Source organism: Cervus canadensis, chromosome 24 (genome assembly GCF_019320065.1).
Source record: "Cervus canadensis isolate Bull #8, Minnesota chromosome 24, ASM1932006v1, whole genome shotgun sequence".
NCBI lineage: Eukaryota > Metazoa > Chordata > Mammalia > Artiodactyla > Cervidae > Cervus > Cervus canadensis.
Window position 1 is genome coordinate 31,474,332 of NC_057409.1, and position 23,662 is coordinate 31,497,993.

General features: G+C 35.3%; 1 protein-coding gene across 1 annotated transcript in view; it reads left to right on the forward strand.

The window, feature by feature from the left end:
- Nucleotides 1-23,662, forward strand: part of ABCA12 (ATP binding cassette subfamily A member 12) — a 188,994-nt gene that overhangs the window by 77,024 nt on the left and 88,308 nt on the right. Inside the window, exons 6-11 of the mRNA XM_043445962.1 lie at nt 710-895; nt 4,682-4,860; nt 10,403-10,515; nt 15,515-15,590; nt 18,860-18,978; nt 20,308-20,414. Of these exons, the coding sequence (XP_043301897.1) occupies nt 710-895; nt 4,682-4,860; nt 10,403-10,515; nt 15,515-15,590; nt 18,860-18,978; nt 20,308-20,414 (780 nt within the window). The remainder of the gene's footprint in view (nt 1-709; nt 896-4,681; nt 4,861-10,402; nt 10,516-15,514; nt 15,591-18,859; nt 18,979-20,307; nt 20,415-23,662) is intronic.

The following is a 23,662-nucleotide window of genomic DNA, read 5'->3' on the forward strand; positions in this document are numbered from 1 at the left end:
AAACAATAATGCTGAATGTGATCAATATTATAGCTGAAAATTGCGTTACATCTGTGACTGGTCTGTACTCTGAAATATATGGGGGACTTCCATTATAAAATTGCTTTCTGATTATTGCCTTTGGTAATTGTATGCTTTTATGTATCTTCATACATGTGTTTTTCTTTTTTCTTTAGTGCATAACTCCTAAATAAAATTATTGCTTTTCCAATGAAACATAATCCATGTTTCTCTACTTCTTCTAAATAAACACTGTTGATCTTGAGACTAGACTCTGAAGCTCGTCCTCTTTGGAAGTCTTCCAAAAATCCTGGCCAGTTTCCCATGAGGTGTCACAAATTGTTAGGACCCCTAAATCTCTGCTGCTAAATGCCCAGGAAAAACTAAGATTTTTTAAGCCTGAGGATTTTTGTCAGAGAAGCTCTAGTACATTAGGTTGTCTAGTCAGATGCAAGAAATGAGTTCAGTTAAAAAAGATCATATGTAAATATTTTAAATCATAAAGATGACAATAATCACTGTATTCACATATTCTCTCAGGGATTTTCATGGGTGAACTCAATGTATTTTAGTTTTAATTTAATAGTTGCTATAATGGAGGAACTTAAAATGGCTATTATAGAGACAGGTCCGTTTCCTTGAAGACTAATATATTTGATATCTGTATTTACTAACATTGTTATACTGCTTTTCTCACACACATTTTTAGCTTTTACAGCAAAATTCAACTTCAGAAGAGATACGAAGACAGCTGTGTGAGAACTATCCAGGTTATATTGCTGATTATGCCTTCTCTTGGACCACTCTAGGGAAAAATGTTCTTAATTTATTTTGCCTGTCCAACAAGACCCTTTTAGAGTCTTCTCTCCAAGAACTAACAAACCAATTCTCTCAGGTGAGTATAAACATTTTAATATGATCAAGGTCTCATAACAATAGCAGGAAATGTATCATTTCCATTCTTATATGCACAAAGCAACTCAAAGTGATTCAAAGAGCAAGTCCATAGGTCTCATGGGCTGGAAAATACTGACTGAAATATTGGCTCACATTTGGCATGAATTCCACACACAAAGGTTCACATATGATGTCAAATTCTAAGCAATGACTACTTTCCATTTAAATGTGCTGGATTGAAATGATCCATTAAACCAAAAATATTGCTTTATGGTTAATATGGAGATGGAATCTCATCTTTGTATATGAGATTTGACTTTGGTTTGTGGTGAATGAAGATTGACTGTTTTCTCTGAGATTTTTAAGTGAGATTACTCAGGATGTAATATAAGTTTAATAATTAAACTCTCAGAGCCTGGTAATTCGCAGAAGAATAGAATAATGGGTAGTAGAATAGAATAGAATAGAATAGAATAATGGGTAATCATTTAAACGTTTTTTCTAAGATAAAACCTAATTTAAAACTTTGATTTTTATGAAACAATATATCCCACTTTCCAAAATACTATACACTAGAAACAAGAACTTTATAATATGAAGTGCTAATGACCTTTTTTATATGCCAGTCTTAAATTATGGTGTGAAAGTAAGAAAATAAGATACTGATCATCTTCTTTTAATGAAATTCCACATACAATGAGAGTTCACAAAATCAAAATTTTTGAGTTCTCTCAAAATGTTATAAATGAGAATAAATTAAACATATTCACATCTAACATTTTTCCCCTTGATCCTCTGAATTTTATTGTATGGGTTGAGGTTCATGACATTCCAGGAGGTGGTGATCAAGACCATCCCCAAGAAAAAGAAATGAGAAAAGGCAAAATGGTTGTCCGAGGAGGCCTTAAAAATAGCTGTGAAGAGAAGCTAAAGGCAGAGGAAAAAAGGAAAGATATACCCATCTGAATGCAGAGTTCCAAAGGAGAGATAAAAAGTGAATAATGCAAAGAAATAGAGGAAAGCAATAGAATAGGAAAGACTAGAGGTCTCTTCAAGAAAATTAGAGATACCAAGGGAACATTTCATGCAAAGATGGGCACAATAAAGGACAGAAATGCTATGGACCTAAAAGAAGCAGAGCTTATTAAGAAGAGGTGGCAAGAATACACAGAAGAACTATACAAAAAATATCTTCATGACTCAGATAACCACAATGTGTAATCACTCACCTAGAGCCAGACATCCTGCAAAGCAAAGTCAAGTGGGCCTTAGGAAGCATCACTACGAACAAAGCTAGTGGAGGTGATGGAATTCCAGTTGAGCTATTTCAAATCCTGAAAGATGATGCTGTGAAAGTGCTGCACTCAATATGCCAGCAAATTTGGAAAACTCAGCAGTGGCCACAGAGTGGAAAAGGTCAGTTTTCATTGAATCCTAAAGAAAGGCAATGTCAAAGAATGTTCAAATTACCTCACAATTATACTCATCTTACATGCTAGCAAAATAATGCTCAAAATTCTCCAGGCAAGGCTTCAGCAGTACATGAACCGAGAACTTCCAGATGTTCAAGCTGGATTTAGAACAGGCAGAAGAACCAGAGATCAAATTGCCTACATCCATTGGATCATCAAAAAAGCAAGAGAGTTCCAGAAAAATATCTACTTCTGCTTTATTGACTACACCAATGCCTTTGACTATGTGGATCACAACAAACTGTGGAAAATTCTTCAGGAGATGGGAATACCAGACCACTTTACCTGCCTCTTGAGATATCTGTATGCAGGTCAAGAAGCAACAGTTAGAACCAGACATGGAACAATGGACTGGTTCCAAATTGGTAAAGGAGTATGTCAAGGCTGTATATGGTCAGCTTGCTTATGTAACTTATAGGCAGAGTACATTATGGGAAATGCTGGGCTGGATGATGCACAAGCTGGAATCAAGATTGCCAGGAGAAATATCAATAACCTCAGATAGGCAGATGACACCACCCTTATGGCAGAAAGCAAAGAGGAGCTAAAGAGCCTCTTGATGAAAGTGAAAGAACAGAGTGAAAAAGTTGGCTTAAAACTTAACATTCAAAAGATGAAGATCATGGCATCTGGTCCCATCACTTCATGGCAAATACATGGGGAAACAATGGAAACAGTGACAGACTTTATTTTTTGGGGTGCCAAATCATCGCAGATATTGACTACAGCCATGAAATTAAAAGATGCTTGCTCATTGAAAGTAAAGCTATGTCCAATCCTGACAGCATATTAAAAAGCAGAGACATAACTTTGCCAACAAAGGTCCATCTTGTCAAGGCTATGGTTTTTCCAGTAGTCATGTATGGATGTGAGAGTTGGACCACAAAGAAAGCTGAGCACCGAGGAATTGATGCTTTTGAACTGTGATGTTGGAGAAGACTCTTGAGAGTCCCTTGGACTGCAAGGAGATGAAACCAATCCACCCTAAAGGAAATCATTCCTAACTATTCATTGTAAGGACTGATGCTGAAGCTGAAACTCCAATACTTTGGTCACTTGATGTGAAGAACTGACTCACTGATGCAGGAGAAGAGGACAACAGAGGGTGAGGTGGTTGGATGGCATCACTGACTTGATAGACATGAGTTTGAGCAAGCTCTGGGAGTTGGTGATACACAGGGAAGCCTGGCGAGCTGCAGTCCATTGGGTCGCAAAGAGTCAGACACGACTGAGCAACTGAACTGAACTGAACTGAAGTACTCTTCATTACTCAGAGTTTTCCAAATGAACCGGATTAGAAACACTGTTATAATAATGCCAATTCAATGTAGAGCACTTAAAATTCTATCTCAACAAACTCAGCAGTCATATAGAATGTGTGGCTAAGAATACCTTGTTCAAAATCACATTTTCAGCATGAAAGACCTTGAATTAAGATCCGACAAAAACCTGACTACTAGTATGAATGCGCTTATTAAGAAAATTGTTTGGGGTGGGAATATAATGAAGAAAATACCTGAAGGTATTATCTGGGACCTATGATCCAGAGCAAGAGTAAAGATCATGGTTTTCTTTTATTTGTTTGCTTAGAGTACAAGATGTGACTATAGGATATTCACTATAGATCATTATTATAACTAAAGTTCCTTGTATTGCAACAGAACTTTGGAAATATTTTATTAAGTATGTGTAATTATAATAATAAACATTTTCATATATTTGTATATATATTCACACATTTATACATAAAACACCTAAATTTTAAAGGTTTTCTATGCAAATAATATAAGGTCTACTAATGGATCTGCATGAGGAAATGGCAGCCCACTCCAATATTCTTGTCTGGAGAATCCTATGGACAGAGGAGCCTGGTGGGCTATAGTCCATGGGGTCGCAAAGAGTCAGACACAACTAAGAGACTGAGCATGCACTACTAATGGATATAGAGAGTATTTTTCTTTATATCCTAAACTAGGTCCTAGAGAAAAACAAACGTATTACTCAGAAGCTAATTTTATTTTAAGAAATTAATTTTAATTTCCCAAAATCCAATTTAAAGTATTTTGTATAAATAGTTTTGTTAACCAAACATTAAATATGCCAACATCTAAAATTATAGGAAAAAATTCAATTACGTGTAAGAGCATTTGAAATGGTTATAGTTTTTCCAGGTAAAAGATTACTTCAAACTAAATGAAAATCTGAATTACTTAACTGAAAATCTAGACGTTCAGTGTTTTCAAAGATAGTCAGCCATGTGGTTACAGATATTGAAGTCTCGTCTCACCCTGTCTGTGGTTTTATTTTTTAAGCTATCAAGTGATCCAAACAACCAGAAGACAATGTTTCAGGAAATGGTTAAAGTGCTGTCCTTTTTCTCACAAGTACAAGAGCAGACAGCTGTGTGGGAGCTTCTCTCCAGTTTTCCAAATGTGTTCCAGAATGACAGCACACTAAGCAATCTATTTGATGTGCTTCGAAATGCAAACAGGTAAGAATTACTGTTCATAACGAAGTCTTTTTTTTTTTTCCTAACGTTACCTTGAAGATCACTGCCAAGTAGTTAATTTAAACACAGCAAATAACCTTTCAGCACTTACTGCAGATTTTGGCAGTGAAAATAAGGGTATTGGATAAGCAAAGGAGAAAGATACACTGTGGCCATCAGGGTTATTGACATATATATGGGGAAATGAGGAACACTAATCATAACATCAGTAATGTCAATTGATATCCCAGAACTCTGAAAAAGATGGTAGAGCAACGGTTGATTGGAATGGCTCAGTCTCACTCAGGGACAAAAAAGGCTCTGTGCATCCAGTATTTTACATACTCAAGATGAAAATATTTCATTGGATTTTTGGTATTACACAGTAACAAAAAACAACCTTGCATATTGGGTTGACTTTATTTGACATATATGACACAAAGATTTGAAAAACTTGCAGAAGAAATCCCTTTAAATTCTGTTTTCCTAATAAAAGAGATCTGAGCATGCTAGCATTTAGAGTTTGATAAACACATACTTAGGTTTTGGCTATGATGCCTAGCTAATTTGGAAATGTACATTAAACAAAACAACTGCATCAACAACCAGTGATTACTGAGTGCCTGTTACATGCCAAACACTTTACTGGACCCTTCATATATTTCACATTGAAACTTAACAACAGGACTATCATTTATTTCATAAATGAGATAATAGAGGGTTGTAAAAATTAAATAATTGATGTTAAGAGAGTTTGAACCTGGGTTTTTATACTCCAGAACCCAGATGCCTCTCTAATATGTCACTAAGAGCACAGTGGATTCTATTGTTAATGTCTGAATCACCAGAAAAGAGTTTTCTCATCTTCTCTGGAGAACTTCTAAGTGTTTATATTTGTTCAAAGACCTTGTAATAAGCCCTCATGTTGGTACCTTAATTTCAGTTGATTCTCATAACAGTACTTTGAGATTGAGACCACAGATGTCTGCATTTTATTAGAAAGAAAACACACTTTCATGGAGGTCAAATGACTTCTTCAGGAAGGTCAAAAGACTTCCTCAAGATTCTATAACTAAGTAAGTAAGTGATAAAGCTAGAACCTAAACTCAAGGAATCTGAATCCAAGTCCTATGCTCTTTCCACAATAAATAACATGTCATAACTAAACTATGAAAGAAGCAAGATATTAGTAAATTTGATTTGGTCCTCATTTTGGCTCTTCAGGAAATTTTCACTCACTCAGAATTTTGACACTTAGTTCTCTTCCTCCTTTGTATATTCTATTTTAGAAAACAAACAGGTAAATGATTAAAGGAGAAACAGAATTGTTTGAATTGTGCAATGTAGCAAGATACCCTTGAGACCATAATAAGATATCACTAACACTCACTAAAACGGGTTCAGTTTTAAAAGATGAGCGACCCTAGTTACTTGCAAGAATGTGAAGCAAATAGAATCCATACATTGCAAGTTAGAGTGTAAAATGATATAACCATGTCAGAAAACAGTGTGACAGGTTCTAATGAAGCTAAAAATAGAACCATGTGGTGTAGCATTCTATCCCTGGTTATTTACCCAAGAAAATGAAAACATATGTATGCCCACATGAAGACTTGTATGCTAATGCTTATAGCAGATTTATTCACAATAGCTAAAAATTGAGAGAAAAACAAATATCCATAAACAGAATGGATGAAAAATTGGAATTCTACTCAGTTAAGAATAATAAACAGATTACTTAATCACACAACAGCATATATAAATCTTATGAATATTATGCTGGCAAAAGAATCCAGACCAAAAAAAAATGAATACATACTAGATGTGTAGATACTGTATTATTAGCAAAATTAATGTACAGTGTTAGAAATCAGAACAGTGGCTATTGGGGCAACTGTTGGAAGCATGACAAAACTTTTTTAAGGTGATATTTTATATCACCTTAAAATAAGGTATTTTATATCTTATTTAGCATGGGGATTACATAATTGTATATATTGTCAAAGCTTATTGAATAATAACCTTAAATAGACTCATCATGTTGTATGTGAATTATACCTTAATGAAATTTGGTTATTAAACAACAAATAAAAACCAAACTCCCATAAAATAATTCTCACTGAAAGGTGGAAGATCCAAAAAAATACCCTTGGGTCAAAAATAAATTAATTAAAAATACATTAGACATCATTTTGATAGAGCAAATTACATAAGGACATTGCACTGTGGCTGTTTTAATTCCCTTAAAGTTTAAAATAAAATTATTGTATTATACCATAGATATGTTCTCAGGTAATGATTAGAATGTTGTAAACCACTCCACAGACTAATGAAAACAGCTTTTAAAAGAAATAGCTTCAGATTATTATAAAGCAGATGACAGCTGACTTTTTTCTAACCTGGATAACTTTTTTTAAAGCATTTGACTTTTACTTATTATTTAATTAATTAATTTAAATATTTATTGCCAGTGTATATACTTGTTCTTTCTAACATGATAGCCTCTAGCTATTTGTGGGATTTTTTAATTTAATAAATTTGGCATGTTGCATATTGTAAATTTAAGGTGCACAGGGTGTCACATGATTTTGAGCACTTGGTGTGCTACTATCATTAAGGAATTGAATTTTTTAACTTTATTTGTTTATTTTTTTTTAATTTTTAAACTTTATTTTTAATTAATTTAAATTTATTAGAAAAACTTTATTAGAAAAACTTCTAATATATTTGAAACAACATGGGTATGTGAATCTACTTTTCACTGGTAATTGCAATGAAATTCTAATATAGATTAAATATTTTCAGTGAAAACAGCGTCTGAGTTGAGATGCTTCATTAGTGTAAAATATACTTTGAAATCTGAAGATAATGCAATAAAAGATAAAATACAATATATTTTATATTGAGTAGATGTTGAAATAATATTTTGGATATATTGGGTCAAATATAATATATTATTAAAATTAATTTCATCTGTTTCTTTAACATTTTTAATGTAACTACTAGGAAATCTAAAATTAAATGTCTTGCATTATATTTCTTTTGAAAGACCTTTTATATCAACCATTTTTTAAAGTCAAATCTTCACTATTATTATTAAAGTGCCACTAAAAGCGGTAACTTCTTTACAAATGACTTTTGTCACCAAATCACTGGTTTATCTTACTCTTTGTTGATCAAGTAATATGAACAAATAAACCCTATAAAAACTCATTGCTGTTATTTCCTCCAGCAGTTTTGTAAAGTTGTAACTTGTTATATAGTTCAGTCACTGAAACCAGATTGCAAAATGTCAAGATTATGACAGCGGTTAGCAAAAATGAGCAATCTCAAAAATCAAGAAGAGCATATGAAAAAACATAGATAATAGTCACCATTTATGAGGAGGAAGTTGTATACTTAGATATGAATCACAAAAACTCCTTTTTAAATTACCTTACAAGGAGACTTGTTTTGGATAACTTTCATTTGTATATGATGAACAGGACAGAAAAACAAAACCAATGAAGTGAAGTAAAATTATCTTCATCAATAGTTTAAAGGATCTCATAGAGGACAGGGGTCAGGTGTCATTTTTTTAGTCGCATTTTGATAGAAAAAGATGAATTACATCTACTGACATTTTTATTAGTTATACTAATAACAATAATTCTGACAATGAGATTGCCAAATGTCCAGTCTTTGAAGGTATTACTTTGAGACAAAAGATCAGCTGAGTCAAGCAGAGGCCAAGCTGGGTGAAGGCTGGCAGAAATCTCCAATCTCAGAAGGTTTACCTGGTCTCTGTACTCACCAGGATTAATTCAAAGTCTGAGAACCAGGAGATTCTTGGGGTAAATATAAAAATGCCTGAGGCAGCAACTGTTATGTATACAGAGCACAGACGAGAAAAATTCAGCCATCCCACCACGGCCAAACACACAGCTGGAAAAACAAGCTAACAATGGCTGTGGCTCACGGCAGAAATGTTCTGTCCTGTTCTCTGCCATGTTGGGGCAAAGCACCAGAGTTAAGATGTAAAGGAGAAAGAGCAGAAACTTTGAAATTAGACACAACCAGCTCTATTTATCTGGTTAACCTTGTGTAAGTTATTTAACTTTTGAACTTTAGTGTTCCATAACAAGACAAATGAATTGACTTTAATGGAATTATTAGAGAAGCAAATAAAATTATAAATATATATGCATGCTAAGTTGCTTCAGTCATGTCCGACTCTTTGAGACCCAGTGGACTGTAGCCTGCCAGGCTCCTCTGTCCATGGGATCCTCCAGGCAAGAATACTGGAGTGGGTTGCCGTGTCCTCCTCCAGGGAATCTTCCTGACCCAGGGATTGAACCTTTGTCTTTCTGGAGTTCCTGCATTGCAAGCAGATTCTTTACCACTGAGTCACCAGGGAAGCCCGTAAATAAATAGATATATGTTTATATATCCATATACATACCTACTAGAAACTAGAGGACATTCAAAAGTTAGCTCTCTAAATATAATTGTCATTCATGGCTAGGAGCTAAAATTAAAACGATCTTAATTTAAATATTAAAACTTCCAAAAATATTGTAGAAAGTATATGCACATGCTATTGCTGATGTGAGCCTTCAGTTGACTAAGATACATACGGAAGAGCTATTAGCTAACACGTACTACATTTAACTTCACAATAGCAAATCCTTAACAAAGCCTTTTGTTCTAAGTTACCACTCGTGTGTGTGTGTGTGTGTGTATGTGTGTATATATATATATATATATATATATATATAGCCTCACAGTATTTGTGAAATTCAGACATACTAGTACAATGCTAACATTTTTTTAATGTACTAATGACAATAAGGGGATAAAAAAGAGGCATTTCTTAAGTTGGTAATTGATTTTTTGGAAATACTGGATGAACTCAAGCATGAACAAGTAAATTTGCTGATTTTTCATTCCCAGTGTAGACTGCCCATCTTATTAGTAACATAAAAACCCTGGGAAGACAGTGCCAATTAGTCTGGGTATTAATTTTGAGCTACCCCCTGGAGCAGTGCCTGTGGGCTACTTAGAGGATAGAATGCAATCTTTAATTAGGGCAAGATACCATTTTTTAAAAAAAATTAACATTTGTTTAGCAAAAGTATCAAATACTTAATTAATAATTATTCTTGAAAGTGGATCCTTTATCTGGGCTTGATGTTTAATGAAAATAATTTCCAATATTTAATTTTTTTCCTTTAAAAACAAAAAAAGAGGTATCCTTTTATTGGAAACTGCTGTTTCTAACCACTTATTTTTAGATCTTAACAACAACAGCAACAAAAAAAGTGTGTGAACTTCACTCCTTACTTTAAGACCTTTTAGGCTTTAGAATCCTGTATGGTTCAAGAATCCTTTTTGGGATTTTGTGCATGAACAGACAAACAAGCAATTAAATGACAAAGCAGCATCTTGTCTTTTATGTTAAAAGAATAATTTTCAATACTGTAGCTATTTTCTCCTTGAATAACCTTTTGTTTCTGTCTGCAAATGTTGAAATGCAATCTGGTTTAATTGTTTTTCGACTTGTTAGTGTGCTGCTGGTCGTGCAGAAGGTTTATCCACGTGTCACAACTAACGAAGGTTTCAGAACTCTCCATAAATCTGTTAAACATCTGCTGTATACCCTGAACTCCCCATCTGAAGGTATTATATTTCTATCTTTCTGTATTCAATTCTGCATTGCAATTCTGTATTCAGTTCCATTAGGAGTAAAAAACAAAATGCAACTGAAGCAACCATTTATGCACGACATTATTCTTAGGTGGGAACATATGTTACCACTAAATCTGGATCTTTAGCTAACCAAAGTGTGGAGACTAGGAGAAATGGCTGGATAAGAGGCTGTGACTTTCTAGGATTTTTATTTTTATGAAAATGGTCTCTCTTAGCTATATTATAAAGCTATGTTTATTCTCGGTACAAAAAAATAAATACCAGAGTAAGGGACTAAGCCTCAACAAGTAGATTTCTACCACAACTTTTTGAACAAATGCCTACATTGAATTGCAGCATTTTTGCCCTTTTTTTTCCAAAATTTGACTTTTTAATCAGAATGAGTCTTTCTTTGGATAAAACTCACCCTTCAGCCAGCCATCTTGAAAACACATGATGGACATCAGAGCGTGAATTGATCTATATAGACCCACTGTCCACCCAGTAAGACAAACCATAGCATCGTGTTAGTGAATCAGAAAAGATCTTTGCCTATAGAGAATAGCCTTATATACCACACACATGGAAATGCACAGATACAGACACACACACAGCCATATACAGACAAACATTTAGGACTATAAGGAATAAATCCCTACTTCACAAGTCAAATGTTTGGTTAGTATTTACTGTTTCCGAATGAGTTTAGGAATAGGCTTTCTCAACTGAGCTTGCCAGCTTTTAAATATGTAGATTTTACTTTTAGATTACAGATAAGTAATCAGGTCACAAGCTGATTGTTTATTACAAGATCTTAAACTATTTTCATATGAAATGCTGGTTTTAAAGGTTTTGAAGACTTCTTGAAGGAGGATCTAACATACTCTTGGATACCAATTTCTGTTAGTCTACAACAATTTTTATGCCTTCAGTCACAGAATTAATGACTAGCCTGCAGGATTGATTGTTATTAAATTCAATGGTCTTCATGATCATTAGGGTTAAAAAAAAAAAAGTCTTATGCTTTTAAGAAGAGGTCCAGCCCAGAAAAAGCAGACAGTACAATAACAAACACTAATTATTTCCTCTGTATATTTTTCTGTTTGCATTTTAAAGACTTGAGAACTTCAGATTTCTCCTTACCATTCTTTTCCTTTTCATCTTCAGACTCACACCTTATAATTGTATAGAGGGATAAAGTTGGAATTTTTGTTACAAAGGACATAAGTTCTTTAGTGCCTTAGAAGCCAAAGAACCTCTCATTAACTGAGGCAGCAAAACACTTTTCCTAAATTGAACAATATAGCTCAATTTTCAATATTTAACAATGGCCATGCCGCATTTCTATGATTATGTTAATAATTTTGACATGTGTTAAACCATGCCACTGGATAATCAGGATGACAAGGAAATATTAATACATTAAGGATATGTGTTTTTATTTTTAGAATTAGATGTGTTTATATTTGTTTTTAAAAATTTCCTACACATGTGACTTCATCAGTCTAAAGATACCAATGCAGTAGTATTAAGGTCAGTTTCTATGTCACTAACCCCAAGCCCATGCATGCGTGCGTGCTTGAGCAGAAATTTCATGGCCTTTGAAAAATTCTTCCAAGTATTTCTGGGAATCCTCCAGGAAACCCAAACTTGTTTTGAAGTACAAATACCTGCCACATTGTCCAAGCCACCCATGCTTACTCTTCATAGCATTTAGCAATATTTGTGAACACATGTCCTCCCTTGGCTTTACACCAAATAAACTGGAGTGAAATGGTCACTCATAGCAGAGTTGCTCGCTTGGGTCCTCTCTAATGATTGACAGGACTCAGATAGCTTTGAAGGTCTCATTCTCTTCTTTCAAAGAAAGAAAGTAGAAAAAATAAAAAGGTAGTGTTCTTTTTTTGTGTGTCAATGATAAATATTTTATTATCTTAAGTCCGTTCTATCATCAAAACAACTCTATAAGAGGTATTTATTATCCCATTTTGCAGACAAAACAACTGAGGCAAAGGGAGGCTGGGCATTTTGCCTATGTTATGCATCCAGCAGGTGACTAAACCGAGACTGAGAGCCTGGATCTGTCTATGCCCAAAGCCAGGTCCCTTAGCTCTTTTCAACGGCCTTACTCATATTTACCATCTGAGACATGTACACACTTGCTGCTAGCATATCTCACACAAGTACTTGCCACCACCAAGCCTCAGAAGGGCTCCACTTTCAGCCAGTCATAGAGTGTGATTCATTGTGCCAGATTCCTCCCCACATGATACATTTTTCAGTAGCCATCGCTCCATTCCTCTCTGCACTCCATGTCTACTTATAATTCAAACTTCCACACCCCATGTCTACTTTTGATTCAGCCTTGATTCTGAACACACTTTAAGGTTTTTCCAGAAGCCTCCTCAGCAACCATGACAATACGAAGATGCTAATAAACACTTGAGAAGATGTTTTAAGGAATCTTAACTTCCTGTTTTAAGGAATCTAATTCTCAGCTCTGACCCAGTAAAGATCCCTGCTTCACTGTTTAGTATTTCCATTTATAAAACTGAGTTTTGAGGGTGAAGATTACCTTTTTTGGCTCATTGATGTTTACTCTTTTGTCAAGTTGTAAATTACATGAAATTACATCTTTAAACAAAAAGCCATGTTTACTGGTGAAAAGAGGTTATCTGTGCACTAGATTTCTTTCTCTGTCTTTGGGCACCATTTTTATATATGCCTAATTCTACAAATAAAAATAAAACCTTGCTTTTTAAAGGGCTGTAACAATTTCCACTTCGTTAAAACCCATTCAATACAGTACTTCTCAGATACTTTAAAGTCCAGAAGGACAAGTGCCTAGAGGGCAAAGTCCATACTTAACATCAAGGTCAAGCCTATAATTGATATATACAAAGTTAATTTCTATTAGTTATTCATTTTAATAGCCTGATGAGGAAGAGACATTCCATAAACCATACAGTATACAAATTCTAATGGGCTCATTCATATAGTATACAAATGCTGATGAACTCATAGGAGTTCAAATTGAGCAAGATTTGATCTTGGAAAAATGGTTTTATATACTTTTACACTGCAGAAGCATAAATCTTCACAGAGTCCTATCCTGGATTATTCTATACATGTGCTCAGTTGCTAAGTCGTGTTGGACTCTTTGCGACCCCATGGACTGTAACCCACCAGGCTCAGACTCTGTCCATGGGATTCTTTCCTAGGCAAGAATACTGGAGTGGGTTGCTATTTCCTTCTTCTCCAATTCTACATATGGATGCCAATAAATAATTGTTATTACTTCCCTGGTGGCTCAGACAGTAAAGTGTCTGCCTACAATGTGGGAGACCTGGGTTCAATCCCTGGGTTGGGAAGATCCTCTGGAGAAGGAAATGGCAACCCACTCCAGTACTCTTGCCTGGAAAATCCCATGGATGGAGGAGCCTGGTAGGCTACAGTCCACAGGGTCGCAAAGAGTTGGACACGACTGAGCGACTTCACTTTCACTTTTCACTTTCACCATTATTAATTAGGTTTGTTTATACTGAGTATCTTCTTGGTCCTTTCACTCACTGATGCATTAGAGCAATAATACTTAGCTGTCTTGAGCAGAGAAGAGAGGGACTCCTGCCAGAGAGGAAAACTGAAAAAGCCATTCTGCCAAGTAACTCGGGATGGTACAGACATTACTCAGACATGACTGATACCAAGGTAGACAAGGAGGCTTTTAATTCTGTAATCTTTTACACACATGCTTATTTAAATAAACAAAATGATCAGCGTGAGAAAAGTACAGATGGCTGCCTAGTTTTGTGCTACAACCTTTTAGGAAGACTTCAGAACACGCTAACTAGAGACAATGGGAGAAGTAGTAAAGCTGTCAATAAAGTATCCTATTGAAAACGATAAGGCCAGTGTTGAAAAACAACAGCACTGGAACTTCTGGATTATTTATGAGGAATTAAGAGTGTCTGCAGAGAAGAGTGAAATAAGTAATACCGTTTCCTTAAAGGAGTTGAATGAAAGCGTTGGATTTCTGATGGGTTTTTATTTATGCAGTAGCCATTTTTAAATTTTGCATGTGAATGTTGTTGCACTTACTTTTTTTTTTTTTATTCAGGAAAATGTATTTTTGAAAAATTTTTTAATTGGAAGAAAATTGCTTTCTGCCATACAGCAATATGAATCAGTCATAATTATACATATATACTCTCTCTCTGGATCCTTCCTCTCCTCCCCCCACCCAGCCCCTCTAGGTCACCACAGAATGCCAGGCTGCGCTCCCTGTGTTATATATGGAATGTTTCTCAGCTACACTTACCCTACAATGATAGAATGCTATGCAGCAAGCTGACTCAGGGACCCATTTAACTTCTAGGGGCAATTCTCCATGTTGAATTAGATCTTCATATATGGTTTCCATTAGACACAACTTAGTGATTGCCTGCTACACTCCAAACCTCACATTATTTGAGACCACTCAGAATGGTTCTATAAACATTAGCTAATTTGCAATCACAGCTGCATTCAATTGTAATCACTGGCTGCTTTTTGAAAGATAAAAAGTATAGATTAGCGATGGCAGATGTTTCCTAAGGCTACATTCTAGACAACTGGAGGCAAACAAACAAAAAAGCCCACGAGATTGGAATTGGTTTCATTTGGTTAACGAGTCACCGAGGTAGTCAATCTGCATCATGATATTTGAGTCATCTATGCATACAGGTCACAGGATAAAATAATGTAATGGTTTGATGCACAGAGAAATAATTTGTTAGAAATGCATATGCTTAACCATTGGTATTATTTCAGTTGGGGGGCAATTGATAAATAAATATTTTAAATGTTTCCAACTGATCTTAGACATCTCTGTAAAGTCGTTTGGAGAAAAATTCTGCAGACTGTCTGCTTTTCTTCCCATAAATTTGACCTGGGATGATTTTTACTTAAAAAAATAAATCCTTTAATGAAATGCTAAATGTTACCTTTTTAGGTGGCTCTGACAAAACAACACATTTGTGGGGTGAGGAAGATCGGCAGTCACTATCCCCAAGCAGCCTGGCTGCACAGTAAGTCTTTGTTGGTTTGTTTCTAAATTGGTAAGTAACTTGACTGAATAAGCAAGCAGCACAATTCATAAACATCATTCTTTTCATCAGTGTGTAAGACCATGGGATAGAAAAAATCAACTGTTGACTGACGAAAGAAAAAGTTAAAGTTGAAGTGCAGTAAAGTTGAAACTTGTTTTTTGGTATTATTCAGTGATACTTTTAGATAATGCGACATGAAGATCTGGTTTTCAGTTCTAAGATTGCATAACTAGATCCCACATGTTCTGTCTGGATAGGTCACCTTATGTCTATGAGGAAAATCTAGCTGGAGGCCCAATTTCCAACTCTTTTCAAAGTCTTTCATCTTCATAAAAAAGATGTAAAAATCTCCAACTTTTTACATTACTGTTGATCTCAGGTTTTAAAAATTGACATTAAAAATCGACGCCCCAAGGTAATGCAAACTTTGTTGCTTCAGTAGTATTCAAGTAGCCAAAGCTGTTTATAAGTTATTTAATTTTGGACTGTTTGTGGTTCATGTAAATATGTTTATATATTTACCTATTCCTGAGACAGTGAATAGGCAGTGGGAATAACAGCAGTAATGTTGGCTTCTAAGGACCATTAATATAAGCAGTTCTCTGAAGTAACTAATAGTTACTTAACTAACTTAACTAACTAACTTAACTAAAAGTTACATAACTAACAGTTATGGTAGAAAACTCAAGCAGTTGCCTGTAGAAGCTCATTGAAGTAAATTCATATAGTTCAAGGCAAATTTAGAGACTAGGTGACCTGTTATGTAAAAGTTGTTTTGGCCTGATAAATTATACTATTGAAATTATTTGACTTTTGTCCCAAAAGATATGTTTTTGTGGGCTAATGGAAATGGAAACAAAAACCATTCATTTATTTTTCTGAAATAGAATCTATACAATTGTTTATAAACTTTCTATTATTCAGTGAGAAGTTTCCCAACTCTGGGTAATTCTAGGCAAAATTCTTCCATCAACAACCACCTCCTCTTTCTGCTTCCACATTTCTCCTCTAAGGTGCCTGAACCAGATGCTTCTCCCAAGAGCAGTCTTGCAGCCCTGGGCAATTTTCCCCCAGACAGGATTCCATATTCCAAATAATCAAGTCTTTTAAACACATTCCCTATATAGCCAGCAAAATATTAAAAAACAAACAAACAAACAAACAAACACCTCTGACTTGAGACAACTGGATACTTATTGCTAAAGCCGGGTATCTTTATCATAGCCTTGGGGACATCCATAGCATTGATAGTGCTAGCCCTTCAGATGTGAAAATTACACAGCAAATGTAGTTGGTTGCTGACAGCTAGCTGACAATTTGTTGGGAAGAATTCATTACTTTTAAGATGGCTCTTGTGGAGATTGATGAAATTAAGGGATTTCTTATCTTTGGGCTCCCTTTCCCTTCCCACTTTAAAATAATCACAGAGTAGAAATACTTGGCATGCGATGAAAGTGTTTATAGTCCAGAATTTTCTTTGGAAAGCTGCTCAAAAATATTTTTTCCCTCATAGCTCTTCTCCTCCTTACTTTTGCACTCAAGTTACTTTTTTTTGTTGTGTGCATACATGAACACACATGCATGCATCTATCTGTAAGTTCATCTTTTTTTGTAAGCATTCTTAGGATGTATGTAAAATTTTATATAAAATATGTAAATTAAATGGCTTAAAGAAATACTTGGGATGTTTATGCCAAAACAGTTGGCATATGTATATCTATATATAGAGATATATAGATATATATCTTAATTTTTGGTATATATTAAATATAATCTCAAAAATCTTGGTAATCAGATGTTCTTCATAGAACTAAGATAATGGCTTATATGATATTTCAAGGTCACTTTTAGCTCAATATTCTTCTATTTAAAGCTTGAAAATTTGTCATAAGAAGTTCTTATGCTATTTCATTTGAAAAGTTAGACAAATAGTTTGCTACTGAGCATGGCACTAAGATGGAAATGGCTCAATGCTATAATAATTATGACAAAGAGGAAGACAAACACAAAAGAAAGAGAAGCAGTAATAAGATGAGAGTCTTTGGTCAAAGAAGTGCCTGAAAAAAGCAAGAAAGCTCAGGAATGGGTGCAGTTTTTCTAAACATGAAAGGTACGGACTAAATTTAAATGAAAGTCAGCCATCTGACCAATAAGGTATGCCCTGACTGGTAAGTTAGAGACTTTTCTTGCCATGGATTTTCTTATTTAAGTTCCTCAAGGATCCAGTGTCATTAACGCACATCCAAACACCCTGAGATTTTAATGTTAGTGCAAACATCATCCTACATGTTTACTGGCTATGCCAGGATGAGTCTCTTCCATTAGTATTTGAATAAAATCTAAGTTAACATCTAATAGAACTAGTTAATTTGTGTGCTGTGCAGTTTGATTCAAAATAGATGGTACCCAAATCAACCATTGACATTTATTCTATCTCTGCTGTACATCAAGTTCAATAATAGACACTAAGGAAAGAAATTACAAGAGATGCAGCCTCATAGATGAAGTGACTGGGCATGTGTAACATGCACACATTTACTCACAACGGTGTGCCTCAACAATATTAGACTATGTCCTCACATGCAGTTGATTTGAAAGGAAGCCTGAAAGTGGTTAACTGGGGAACTCTGAGTTGGTTGCTTAAAGAAAAAAAGTAACTGACATTATTCAGTTGTATTCTACCATTTTTTTTTTAATCACAACTACATGAATTTAAATTATTTAGAGAATGTTATAAGTGGAAGGGACCTAGCAGGTCACCCAGCCCCCTATCTCTCATTTGAAAAAAGAGGAAGCTGAAGTCCAGAGAGAGGGTTGCCAGATTTAGAGGAGAAAGGAAAGGAAAGAAACACGCAAGACGTGTGGGATATACTTACACTGAAAAATTATTTGTTATTTTGCTGAAATTCAGTTTTAACTGGGATCCCTGTCTGTTATCTGGCAATGCTAGCCCAGTGATTTTTCTTTCATGTAAATGTGCCTAGAAATGATTTTAAGCTCACTTACGATTGGATATTAAAGTAACTAAATATAAAGGTAGTGCCTGTGGAAAAGGTAAATACTCAGAGAATCCAGAGTAGTGCTGTCATTGTGCAGTTGGGCTGGATGGGGGAAGATGTCCTACTTCCCAGTGTTTCAATGCTCAAGTCAGCCGGTGCCAGACAACCAGGGACTCACAGGATCTCAGCAAAATAGCTTTACTTTACTTCTATATGACTTAATTTACATCTTCTTTTCTAATTCTATAGGCTCCTAATACTGGAAAATTTTGAAGATGCCCTCTTAAATATATCAGCAGATAGTCCTTATATTCCTTACTTGGCATGTGTGAGAAATGTCACTGGCAATTTAGCCAGGGGATCAAAAGGTAATGCTCTCCTTTCTTAAGAGTCAAAATGCTACTCATGGTTTTTAATTTTGTTCTAAAATAGTAAGTCTTATGTTTGCTTTAAAGCAGAAGAAATTTTTAAAATCTTCGTTGCCATATGCATCTGTTACAGTGGTTTGATATATGAAGTAATATCTAATCATATTATTTTATTACTACTCCTGTTGCAGCTGCTAGTACCACCTGGCCACCTGGCCAAACTTTAATGTATAATAACCATATAAGAAATAACATGAGAGAAAGTAAGTGAAAGTCGATCAGTCGTGTCTGACTCTTTGCAACCCCATGAATAGTCCATGGAATTCTGGGTAGCCTTTCCCTTCTCCAGGGGACCTTCCCAACCCAGGGATTGAACCCAGGTCTCCCATTGCAGGCAGATTCTTTACCAGCTGAGCCACCAGGGAAGCCCAAGAATACTAGAGTGGGTAGCCTATCCTTTCTCCAGCTTATCTTCCTGACCCAGGAATCAAACCAGGGTCTCCTGCATTGCAGGCAAATTTCTTTACCAATTGAGCTATCCGGGAAGCCCAACGTGAGAGTGACCACCTAGGTAAACTTTCCATGTCTCCAGAATTAGGAGTTCACATACCTCTCCACGACATTTTCTATACCTTTAATCTTAGTTGTCAAAAAATAATAAAAAGGATAATGAAGACTTCCAAAAGCAGATGTAAATTACATAAATAAAGACATTTTTGTGGCAGACTATTTTTTACTTCCTATCCTTACACAGTTTGTTTTCCATCTTCTACTTACATGGACAACTGTGAAGATTAGATTTAATCAAATATTTCTTTTTCTTTTTTAAAGATAAAACATCTATTTGTAGGAGATATACATTCACTATTCTTACACCAAAATAGTTTTTTTGAGACTTAATGGCAAGCAAATAGCACAACAAATATTTGAGTGTGATCTCTCTATACCAGTCATGAATTAATCAAGGGTGGGAGGGCATATTTGTATCACAGTGATTATACAACCTATTCTCTCTCAAACCCTTCAGCTTAATAATATACCCAAAATAAAAGCATATTCAGTTCACAAAGAACCAATACTGTGTAGCACCTTTGCTGGAAATATTTTTGTCTCTAAGCAGAATATCTATGAATATTTTAAAAATAATGAACTCTATAGCCTCCATGGTTCAAGGAAAGATTAAATTTTCACTCATTTTATAGTTAGATTCAAGTAGGTTATTATCTTAGAAAAAACGTAGTAATAAATTAGGATGAAGGTGTCTTTCAAATAGATTTCCTAAATGACCTTGCAGTTCACATGAGGTAATTCTTTTCTCCTCTTTTACAGAAAGTTTAAGAATGCTGCACTCTACAATTCGATTTAAAAAATCTTTTCTTCATAATGGTTCCTATGAGGATTACCTCCCTCCAGTTCCTGAAGTCTTGAAATCAAAAGTAAGCCATGAAAGGGGAAAAAAACCCTCAATACTTCCTGTAATTCTATGGAAAGATATATTTGTAATTTTTAAATCTGTATATTTATAAGTCTTAGTCTTATTTGACCCTAGATTAATGCTAGAAAAGGGGTGACGAGTTCTGGTTGGTGCTATGTAATTGTATTTTGTTTTTAATTGGTGTCTATCTCTGTCTGAAATAACCCATAAGAGCCTAATTACAGAATGCAATATGTAAAGGAATGACTCCTGATATAGTTGTCTCATTAAACTACATGATTTTAAAAGGCATTAAAAATTTGATTTCTAATTTGAGATGTCCCTAGGTTTTAAAGCTATAAATGTTGATTTCAAAGCTAATGTTTTAGACTTCACAGTATACAAAAATCTCAGAAATTGACTCACCTTATTTTTATTATCATCAGAAGCAGAAACCCAAATCATATTAAAATGTATGATATTGAAGAAAGGGGGAAAAAGCCACAGAAAAAAATGTTAACTCTGAAGTTTGAATTGGTTGGCATTTGTCTCTTTTTCTTTGTTTAGCTCATGCATACACTATGCAGGTTACCATGAAATCCACTCTATTTCTTAAATAACCCTATTAAATTTTGAAAGCAGCTTTCTGAGTAAGAACAGCAGTTTAATTGGATTTATGTAGCCATGGATAAAGTAAAATTAGAACTGGTTTATTCAGGGCAAGCAGGATGATGTCTGTATAGTCAACATGGTTTAATTAAGCAGGCATAGAAAACATGTGTCCTTGTATATTACAAATAAATATGCTAGTTATACTAGATTACCTACATTGTAGGCTTAATCTTCTACATGAATAAAATTTCTAGTGTACTTAATTTAGCACTATCTTAGTTTATATGAGAGACTTATATCTTCGTTAAATGAGAAAGAAGTTATGCATTCATCTGGAAAAGACCTGCTCATCCTTCAAGGACAAGTTTAAATGTCACTCCTATAATATCAGAGTATCTCCTTTCTCCCTGTTTCCAAATGATAATGACTTTGTGCACATATTGTTTTTACCCATTCATTCATTGCATCCATCCTCTGTGCTCCTATAATGCTACTCTATTTATTTAAAAGATATAATCTCTAACCCCAGAGTCCTTATAATCAATCCAGTGAAGGAGATGGAAAAGCAGACCAGTGATTATAACACAGCGAGACAAGTGTTGTGGTATGTGGATGGACAGGATTCTGTATATGGAGGTGGTATATCTGACTTAGATTGCAGAGGATGAAGGTGGAGAGAAGAAATCTCATGAAGGAGATACTCTTTACTCTGAGTCTTGCCAGGCTGTGTAGGATTATGTTAATAGTCCTACATTCCAGACACAGAGATGTGAGTTGGTAAGAAAACAGAGTTGTGAATCTGAAGGACAGCTAGGGGTTACCTGAGGTCATCAGTCCAGCTAGAGCACAAGGTTCTTATAAGAGAGGCAGGAAAGAAGGCTCAGATCCCCAAGACCTGGGGGATCAAGGAGTTTGTTTAGTCAAGGAGTTGGAATCTGATCCTGAAAACCGTGAATTTGAAGAAGGTTAATTCCTCATTTTAGAAAAAGATCTCTCTAGGAGACTTGTGGAGGACAGACTGAAAGAAAGCCAAATGGGTGAGTTTTACAATAATGTAAGCAAAATGTGAGGCCCTGTAAGATGTCAGTGGCAGAGAACAGAAGGAAAAGAATGTCAAGAGCATTGGAGGAGGTTGAATTGACACAGCTTGGCAGCCAGTGGCGTGTGAGGCATAGGGAAGTGGAGTCTCCAATTACAGTGAGATTTCTGGCTTTTGGAATTTACTACTTAGTATTATAACTTGTTGTATATGTGGGATCTATTTCTCCAACTAGAGTGTAAAATCTGATGAAATTGTGCCTTCTGCTTTTTCAAAGTATCACATCTAGCAGTAGCATGATCTTAAGACCGGACTCACAAATGTGTGAAGAAATGATGGTATTAAAGCAGAGCCCTGGTGATGTAATAGTGTTACCAGGGCAATTACTCATTGTAGTTCTCAACTTGCAGAGTAACTGGGCAGCACACAAAGTACACTGGGAAATGGAAACAATACATGCTCAATCATTTACACTAATGTCCTGGAAATAGAGCAAAGGATAATTTAAAACAGCATCCACATTTTGAGTATTCTGCTCCCATTGCAGGTTACGTTATGAAAAAAGTTTGAGAAGCCACAGAAGAAATAAACTATAAATCTGTTCCTTAGGTAGAAAGTCCTTTGCCGTTTATAACAAGCATGGCTGCAATTTGCAATTGACAGAAAGCATTTGTTCCTAGACTGCAAACTCCGTAGGAATGTGAATAAGTGTGTTGCTTTGCTATGTACCCTCAGCACCTGGCATTGAGTCCAACACATGGAAAATATTCAATACATATCATTAAAAGGATGAAGACAAAATGGATATTCCCCACATTAAGCAAAAATACAGATAGCACACTATACTGTAACACTCTCACATTTTTTAAGAGGCCTCTTTTTTTTTTCCCATTCACCTGCTAAGAGCCCAGGAGCATTGCTGCTTCAGCATTTTTATGCATATGACATTTTGAGCTCTATGCCATCATGTTACTTACAATTCTGATTCAGATGCATTAGGAACCGTAGACAAAAGGGAATTCAGTCACAGCTGGACATGCAGTTAGTTATGGGTCATTGTTCAAGTTTAGGCTGAGACCTTACTATGTAGGTCAGGGTCTTAATACATAACACTTTGACAAACCTGTAATCTGGACTTGACACATACTTTTGAAGAAACAATTATAATTCTCTGAATATATGTTGATTACTAATAAACTGTGAAGTTTCTAAAAGTTTAATGCATGTATTGTTTTTAGAAGAAAGTAGTAGCTGTTGTTCAGCCACTCAGTCATGTTCGACTCTGTGACCCCATGAACTGCAGCACACCAGGCTTCCCTGTCCATCACCACCTCCTGGAGTTTGCTCAAATTCATGTCCATTGAGTTGGTGATGCCATCCATCCATCTCATCCTCTGTCATCCCCATGAACTGCAGCACACCAGGCTTCCCTGTCCATCACCATCTCCCGGAGTTCGCTCAAATTCATGTCCATTGAGTTGGTGATGCCATCCATCCATCTCATCCTCTGTCATCCCCTTCCCCTCCTGCCTTCAATCTTTCCCAGAATCAGGGTCTTTTCCAATGAGTCAGTTCTTCTCATCAGGTGGCCAAAGTATTGGAGCTTCAGCTTCAGCATC